General features: G+C 33.1%; 1 protein-coding gene across 1 annotated transcript; it reads right to left on the bottom strand.

The window, feature by feature from the left end:
• Window positions 1-1,623: 1,623 nt before the first annotated feature.
• LOC115243658 (luciferin 4-monooxygenase-like) lies at window positions 1,624-6,310 on the bottom strand. Its single transcript, XM_029820800.1, has 8 exons — window positions 6,188-6,310; window positions 5,730-5,858; window positions 5,396-5,603; window positions 4,515-5,002; window positions 3,748-3,925; window positions 3,364-3,585; window positions 2,894-3,123; window positions 1,624-2,429 (listed from the first exon to the last, which is right to left on the bottom strand). Exons 1-8 carry the CDS (start codon window positions 6,224-6,226, stop codon window positions 2,268-2,270), a joined length of 1,656 nt encoding a protein of 551 aa, XP_029676660.1. The 5' UTR covers window positions 6,227-6,310; the 3' UTR covers window positions 1,624-2,267.
• Between the last annotated feature and the right edge of the window lie 3,300 nt (window positions 6,311-9,610).

Below are 9,610 nucleotides of genomic sequence, written 5' to 3' on the forward strand. Positions count from 1 at the left end.
GATATATGTAATAAATTTATGATGTCACAAGAAGGAAGGAGAGAGGAAAGAAATTCCCGTTTGGCGGTCTGTAAAATGCATTTACGGGCGATAAAAATATGCTTATGAAAACGGCGTTACATTTGGATGCTGTTATATCTATGCATCGCGCCTATTCGATTCCATGGTAATTTATTGCAGCCGTACGAAATGATGAAATTTTTCCGCTGCATTCGTGAACTACTGTCTGCCCTGACAACGTTGAAAAATGTTGTTTCGGATGCTTCGTAGAAACGCCCGATGTCCATTCTCGAATGGCATTCCATCTGACACGCATAAAACGCGAAATCGACATGTTTCTGCGTAATACTAAATAACACACATAGTAAGAGAGCGCTTATCTATCTATTTATTTTTATCTATATGTATATTTGGGAAGAGTCGATTATAACAAAAGCTATATAAAAAACGAAACATTTTTAATAAATTCTTTGAGATAGATAATAATTATAATAATAGAGTAACTATCAGTTTGTAAAATTGACAATCTAATCAAATTTAATAAAATTTAATAAAATGTAATGTTATCTGTTTTCAGAAGAAAGATTCAGCGAGAAATAACATTACGGTATAGAAACTTGTAATATAAAACTGCAAACATTGCAGTAGATTGGATAAGATTATAATAAGATCAAATTTTTTCGTTATATCGATTTCTTTTTATATTGAACATTATTCAATATACTTATTTTTATTTTAATCAAAGAATAAACAAACATTTTTATTATGAAAGGATAAGACCACAATAAGCATCTTGAATAATGTTTAATATCTCTGTAAAAACAAATCAATATAACAAAAATGTAATCTTATGATCTTATTATGCTCATGGTATTATTATAAGTTTCTATACTATAATGTTATCCATCATTGAATCTTTTTTTTTTAAGTGTTCAAATAATAATCCCTATATTTAATTGAACTATATTCAATTCGTTTCAACGATGCTTTTCGCAAAGGCAATTTGCATTAAACAAATATAATTTGCGTTAATGAACAATGAAAAACTTCAACAATCACGTTTATCAACCATTTATATACTCGCAAATATATAAACTGCAAATAGTAAATATGCAATAGTAAATATAATTTGTCGGCTTCGGATTTCTCTCTCTCTCTCTCTCTCTCTCTCTCTCGTGTCATATGCGCCTTTATATTACTTGTTATTTTAAGTGCTTGTTAACACAGTTAAACATTATATCATACTTTTAAATCGCATTTTCGTCAAATGGTATACGATTTACCTTCATTTTATTTCTCTGCTCTTCTTACGTCGGAAGCAATTGGAGCAGACATATTTTATGGTATTGCACAGAGCTTTTCTTGCTTCGTTCGAGTTTCTCTTTTTGATGCATATGCATCGTGATACTCGTAGACGTACGTAATAGGGACGACGTAACATGAATGTCCTGCGAAAGAAAATCCACTTTCAACAATGACAAGTGAAATAGACGAGCAAGACATTCCGAAAATCTCTTGGGTTTCGTTCTAACATTTCTTGACGATAGTCTTTATTACTTTAAACTATAATATCGCCACAATATTTTATATAGTATATTTTATATAGTAATGTTTCCTACATAGAGAAATAATATAATCTATGTTTCAAGGTAAATAACTATAAATGGAATAAGTATTGTATTTTTTTTTTATTTTTGGTTGATTCTATTTTATTTAATTTAATTTTCTATTATATTACTTTTTTAAGATATTTTAAAAACAATATTATTTTGTTATTCGTGAATAGTATTTTATATACATGCGACTGATTCATATATATGTATAACAAAATGCTTGTTTCTATAGATATTGTTTATCTCATACCGCTTTATTAATTGGTTTATCATAAATATGAAACGAGATACGCATATCTTAACGTATCATGACATTATCGTAATATCATATTTCATCGATAATTATCTAATAAATATACGCATAAACCATGAGAACACGCGATAAAACGATATATCTACATTCTATATATTTACTAATGGTAAACAAAGGGTAATTCTCTATAACATTGATCGCATTGAATTAATTTATGAAAAAAAAACATACATAAAGAATTTATATTATTCGATTTTTATATGCTATTATTACATATTATTATATTATGCGGAAAAAATTATCAAACATTCAAAAGAAAAATTTTCTGAATAGTTAAATTATAGTATAAACTGTTTACGAAAAAGTTACGTAAATATAATATCGACAATCTTTATATAATTTTAATTTATCGCATAATTTTTTGCGATCTGCTTTAGTTCCTTCTTAGCGATCTTTCCCGTAGCCGTGCGAGGAAGCCGTTGCATGAATTTAACTCCCGCATGCAATCTACAATACCACGGCATGTTCTGCTCCACCAAGTCGGTTATGTCGAGCTCCGTCGTCTGGAATTTACGTGAGAAATTGTAATGTAACGTATGTAGGGCAAGACGGTTAAACTCTTAGGGTTTGCAGTAAATTGAAGCTGTGCGCAAAAACAGGTCAATTCTCTTTTTGCTAAAAGTCAATAAATGCAGAAGGTTTATACTATAAGCTAACTTTCTCTTTGAGAAAAAATTTGGGCAGCATGAATTACTTTAGATTTATTTGAATTACTTTATTTTTGTATACAAATACTTTTATAAAAAACATCAAAACATTCAATAAACATATTATTATGCTACCAATTTAATAGAGAAAATTTATGCGAGTGTAAAAAGAAGTTTTTGAGAATAATTTATATGTATGAAAGAAAAAAAGACAAAAATTTTTGCAAAAGATCTGAGATGATTAAATGAAGATTATAAACACATCTGTCACGTATTTATTATAATTATTTTTTACGAATTTTTATTTAGTAAAACGTTACCTCTTTCCCGGGTATTTTTGCGATAAAAGCCATGGCGTGTTCCTCCTCGATAGCGTGCGGCACCGCCACTACAGCGACTTCGAGGACTGCGGGATGTTGCTGAATCAAAGTTTCGATTTCCGCAGGCGATATTTTGATAGCTCTATAGTTGATGAATTCCGATATTCTATCGACGAGGAAGATTTCGCCATCGTCATCATAATAACCAATATCTCCCGTATGTAACCATCCTAAGATTAAAGCAAGTTACACACGCTAACTTATTATAGTTTTTTAGATCGTTTATAACATGTGAAAACTATCGGCGTTTTGATATTAATAACTAAAATTATTTTCACTATTTCTGATTTGAAAGAGCGCTCTACATAGGACAAAAATATGCTAGCTCTGAGATGTTTTATATTTTCGAATTAAAGTTTCTGTATCTGTTCTAAACATGAAAATGACGTGTCCAACTATTTCATGCTTACCGTCCGAATCGATAGCGTTCTTCGTAGCCTCAGGATTGTTGTAGTATCCATTCATCATGTACGACGATTTGGCCCATATTTCTCCGGTTTTGTTAGCTCCCAAGATTCTTCCTGTGTTAGAATCGACCACCTTCAACCGTCCTGTTTCGCACACAAATCCACAGCTACCCGGTTTACTATATTTCGTCTGACGGGCGCATAATCCACCGTAATCCGTCATTCCTGCGGGCAGTTTGTACAAAAATCGTTTTTCTTTCGCGTCGCATGTTCATCGTATGTGTTTTAAATGAAAGCATTGTTTGCGTTATCACACTTGTACGAAATGACGAGATTGTAATAACGATTTATTATCTGTCATCTCTATGACAGTCCGGTACAACTCACCGTAACACAATATGACATTGGTGTGCGGTAAAAGTTTCACCAGAGACTGCTGTAGTTCTCTCTGAAAATGTGCGCCGCCAAATAAAAGGATTTTCAGTGTTGGTAGTCGGTATCTGTTTAATATGTCGAACTTTACCAGTCGGATGGGGAAGCAGGAATCACATCTCAACCAGGATACCTGAATGCAAAACGACGCCGTTAAACTCGAACGTTCCCGCGCGGTATTACCTGCACGAGGCAATAAATCATTCGGCGCAACTATCACACTCAGTTGTAGATGTGCCTCAATTCGGGCATCGTGTTATCCTTTAGCAAATTCGCCACGCGACATAAATTAACACAAATTAACGCGAATGCGCGAGCGTAATATCGCGTGAAATAATACCTTTTATACGCAAAAATATCCCTAAATGGAAATAATAACGCAAACAGATGCTGTATGCGAGAAGTGCATAATAAATCACATAATATTGCCAAATTTTATATCATAAATTTGCATAAATTTACAATTAATTTATAAGGTGCTGTACACATTATTTAGACGAGCCCGTGTTTATTGCTAAAAAAATGTTTTATAAAACTTTTTAAATAATTGTTTATTACTATTAAAATTACTCGATAGAATAACACGTTATTTACCATGTCATCTCTGTCATCGCGAACATTTATTAATTTATTGTTGTTATCGATATACATGTTTACGTGATTCCGATTCGCCGGAATTAATAGGTAATTACACGATTGTATGCTAATCTTCCATCACTTGCCTCGTACTTCTCGATGAAGTGGCACAGTTCATCGTCGTCATCGTAATCTGGGATTATGATCCTCTTGGAGCAATCCAGAATAGCCTTGATAACGATGAACAGACCGCAATACCAACGCATGGAAGGCGTCCACATGGATACGTGCCCCTTAAGATCATGGATCTTGACGTGAGTCATGTAATTGATCATGGATGCGTGGCTGATCTCGGCGCCCTTCGGAAAACCACTGGTACCAGATGAGCAAACGATCGTAGCAATCTGATCGGGACTAGTCAGCTTCGAGCAATCGAACTCGTCGATCTTTGCCATATCTTGGGAACGTAAAACGTACGTCAAAGACGCATTCTCGAATCCCGCCAGTTCGCCGAATATTACGAGCTTAGTGTCCAAATGGTCCTCCTCGACGATCCGTGCCAAACATTCGATCGATTCAACATTCGCAAATACTATTTTCGGTCTTGTTAGCGAGAGAAAAAAACGTGCGGTCGCTGAAAAATGAAGAAATTTCTATGTAAATTTATTCCGTGCGTTTGAAAAAAATTTCGACGCAACGTCATCGTTACTTTCGTTATAGTATTTGTACGCATTAATCTGTCATATTCGTTGCGGATTTGTGACAAAGATAAAAGCGACACTCTATACGTTCGAGTAATTTGGAAGCTTTTTTCGTGCTGCGTCACGCCGATTGATTAAAAAAAAATAAAAGGAAAGATAGAAAATCAAAAGGGAAAAAGATTGAAATGAAATGCTCCGCAACAACAGCATTGCTGCGTTGTACGTGCGGAAAATCGGATCTCGTTCGGCGGTCGATGGTTTAATGCTCGGCGCGAAAAAAAGAATCAGGAACAAGCTGAAAAAGCAGGAGAAAAGTAATTACGTACTTGGGGAGAGCTCATTGTCCCATGGGTTGCTAATGGCGCCGACGTAGAGTGCCGCCAGCAGCGGTACGTATGATTCCAAGTGATTGTGAGTGCAAATGCCGATTATGTCGCCCGGTTGAACAGCCTGCTCTCTCAACCACAGCGCGCATTTCACGCTTTTCTCCGTCATTTCCGCGAAAGTGGTCTTTGTGCCGGTAACCGCTTCCACCTACACACATATGCATTACGGATCGAACGAGTGGGGTGTTAAGAGGCGAATCTACGTTAGCGAAATTTACGTTAAAGTCGATCCGATGGCGCGTTTATCGATACCCTCTTCATAGAAGTAACTTACTTGTGCGACAAATTCCGGTTTGCTACGCAGTTTTTCCAAAACCAACGCTCCGACGTTTGTGCATTCATCGTGAATCGGTATTTCCTTGCCGATCAATATATTGTTTTCTATCCTAAACGTTAGATTATCCTAAAAAAGTTGTATGGCAAGTGTAATTATATATATTTGACGATTATAAATTAAAAATTTAAATGCCGGAGATGACAAATTGCCCAATGTAGCATAAAAGAATCTATATAGCAGACTCGATTTGTTCTTTTCTATTGTATTTAAATGCAGTAGTTAGTTTTGATATATATATATATATACAGAGAGAGAGAAAGAGAGAGAGAGACGTAACTATGAAATTTTTCAAGGGAGTCTCGAATAAAGAGATCTTAAACGTAAATTTGACACCATGAATGGCGTTAACGATACAAGCTTTTTTTATTAATTTTTAACATTTATTGTATCTGTACCTCTTCGACGATATCTTGATTCTTTAAGTTCATCATCATGTAAAAATACACTTGACACTACATTTAATACTCGACATATTCTAAAAACGAGTCGTCTAAAGCTTATATAACCGACTAAACGAACATACAGTTTTCGTTATCGATCACATCTTTATTACTGATATCATTGTGACAATAATTCACTTATACTATTATAAAATGCGATAACATATTAAACTGCACGACTTTCATGCGGATGGAAGGGATAAGTAATCTCGTGACGAATAGTGAATATATATCAACGTTCTCTTTGTTTTTACAATGGAAATTATCAAGAGATTCATTAGAAAAAACCTACCATTTGCAAATGCTTTGCGAAACAATGCTGTCGTGATGTACCGAGGAAAGACAAATATTTGTATGCAAGCTCGGATGTGCTCAAGTTCCGTCCGCGAACGTTACTCTTTTTCTGTTGAATAATTTCGAGTCTCTCTGAACAAAAACCACTGATTTAATGCAGCGATCCGATTCTAACGAAATGTCGCAAAAGAAAATATTTTTATATTGAAGAAATATTGAACTGTAGGTAAGAAAAGAGGAACACGCAATAAATATTTCTTTGAAAAAATTCTTTATTAAACGAGAATATCTATATGCCATACAGTTTCGTATCTGAGTATAACTGATTTATCCACATCAATAAGAGTAACTCGATTACAAATATTTAAAAAAAAAAAGTTATTATTTTATAGAATATAAATTTTTCTTTAAATATTATATAATTTTGATCAGAAAAAAATGTACAAGAATTTCAAAATTCATGTTTAATTAATTAAAATTTTGATAAGAATCATGATTATAATATATGTAATGGATATAACTCTTAAATATTATATTCTTGTGCATATTTTTGTAATTATAATATATCGTACTTCCGTTTCACTCGTTAACTCGGCATAGTTTATCATTGCATTAAGTGGCGTTAAAGGGCTAATTGGATAGCGTTGGTCGTCGGTCCTAAGTTCTAACCAATTTATGAATGCGGCAACGTGACACGAGAGTGCACTATGCGGCCGCCGACTCAAGGTGACGGGAATGTTCCTGTTTCTCAAACTTTCCTTTAGTATCGACAATCTCGATGTTCTCTCTTCATCCAGTCGCTGTCCTTTCGCTAGTTCTTGTCCATCTATTATATTCTACATTCGTGGCATTACCGTTAATCTTTAAACTATCCGCACTTCGATTGTAATCTCGAGACTATCGCCAAGAATTTTCTTGCTTATGTGTTTGAGGATATTATACGCACGTTCAGAACGTAGTAAAATTATGAGAACGTCAACATGAGATAACAACATCAATAAAACCGAAATTTAATTGTCTCAATACAAGTATATTTATTTTGAACGAAGGATTCTCTCTTATCAGAATATATCTTTTATCAGAATATTCTTATCGACTGATATGCACGTTCAGAACGTAGTAAAATTATGAGAACGTCAATATGAGATAACAACATCAATAAAACCGAAACTTAATTGTCTCAATACAAGTATATTTATTGAACGAAGGATTCTCTCTTATCAGAATATATCTTTTATCAGAATATTCTTATCGACTGATATCATGAATGTATTGTAATTTCTATTCAACAGAATAAATACAACGTTTCAAGATTTTTATGTCGTGCACTTTCGCGTATTTCTATTTTATTACGAAGTTGATTTTCGATCGATACAAATTAATTCATTCACCGATGAGGAGAATTAATGTTTTGCATTGACGCGTCATCAGTGTAGAAAAAATTTAACAAGCTTTGAGAAATTCTACGCTCGTAACGATACAACGCTTTCATCGTATCATGGCTCATGTTCAGTCAAATAACCTGAGATTCTACTTGACTGATCTTTATCTTCCTCTCGTTGTTATGTCACAGGAAGTTTCGTGTGCTTGAGCAACAGAGAACTTAAGTTCATATCATATAACATTATTATATTACGATAGCAAATAATGATGTTTAAAGAATAATTTTTATAAAGATTCAAATTTTATGTAATATATGCCTGAACTATACACACACATACATACACATACACGCGCGAAACAATAACTTAAATCGTAAAATTTTGAATATTTTTGAGAACGAAAATTAACTAGCGATTACGATCATGTAATATTATGATTCGCGTTGCCTATGATGAGTAGTTATTCTAATGAAGGTGAATATTGCAATGCGATCTCACGAGGAATCGTTATGTCCATATTTAATTATTCAGATCCATTCCCTGTGCTGTTTCATTTACACATTGGGAAATGGTTTCACAAATAAACTATTCACATGTTTTAGGTAAAACGGCATTTACAAGTACAAACTGCGTATCTCTAAGTTATGCACGACTGCCGTTTTACAACTTTAAATAGATTTAGAGGAAAGAATATTGCATTAATTAATGTAATTATTTACTTCTGTCTGTATGTGTATCTGTGTATGAGAGAGAGACAAAAATAATTAAAATAATTAAATCTCAACTAATGCACAATATATACAGGGTGCGGCATTTATAGTGACGCGGGCATATTTTTCGGAAACGAAGTGAGATATCAAAAAATGTTTCAGACAATAGTTGCATGGGATAAATTAATTAGTCTAAAAAAATAATTGTTTTTAAGAAAAAGTATGTAATTATTTACAATGTATTTTTTAAAACAATTATTTGTTTTTTTCTTTACACTAATTGATTTGTCTTATTATTCTGTACGTAAAAGTATTACGGTAAGATTATCGAAAACTAAATATTTTACGAGATATTTTATTTTTTATATCAAAATATGTCAGATTAAAATATAAAATAACTCAAAAAGTACTTAATGAAAGAATACTTTATTATAGTGTTTTGAAAAGCTCTCGAGGTAAGCTATAAGAATATGTAATAAAAAATGGGGAGTTTCGTTTAAGAAAACATCGACCACATTGACCTCTCCTTGAAAAGACCACTTAAGGTCAAGTCCATATTTTTATCATGTGGCCCCCTCGAAACCATGCAACTTTTGTCTGAAACATTTTTTGATATCTCACTTCGTTTCCGAAAAATATGCCCGCGTCACTATAAATGCCGCACCCTGTATAGAACTCATAATATACATAAATTAAATATTAAATAATAAAATATTAATATTAATGTTGCATTTTTTCATTATTAAGCATTATCAAACATTTTTAATATGTCAGTTTGTGTTATGATACGAAATCGTTATAATGCTGTGTATATTGGTATTGTACAATATGTAACTTACACGCACAATACGCTTTCGACATATATGTAAATATACAGAAACATCTAGGAGTCAAGGTATATAATAGTGAAACGGATTGTAGTTTCTGATATACATCGTGTCTGCATAGAATATATTACATGATTTACCATAAGTATGTCCATGCTATGGTCG

Source organism: Formica exsecta, unplaced genomic scaffold (genome assembly GCF_003651465.1).
Source record: "Formica exsecta isolate Colony F162 unplaced genomic scaffold, ASM365146v1 scaffold72, whole genome shotgun sequence".
NCBI lineage: Eukaryota > Metazoa > Arthropoda > Insecta > Hymenoptera > Formicidae > Formica > Formica exsecta.

What these genes read in the sequence shown, in the direction of transcription:
- LOC115243658 (XM_029820800.1), bottom strand. Translation starts at nt 6,226, where the DNA reads ATGATGATGAACTTAAAGAATCAAGATATCGTCGAAGAG. An exon ending in CAATGTCATATTGTGTTACG is followed by an intron (nt 3,586 to 3,747) that starts GTGAGTTGTACC and finishes AACTGCCCGCAG; the next exon opens with GAATGACGGATTACGGTGGA. An exon ending in GAACGCTATCGATTCGGACG is followed by an intron (nt 3,124 to 3,363) that starts GTAAGCATGAAA and finishes CTTTAATCTTAG; the next exon opens with GATGGTTACATACGGGAGAT.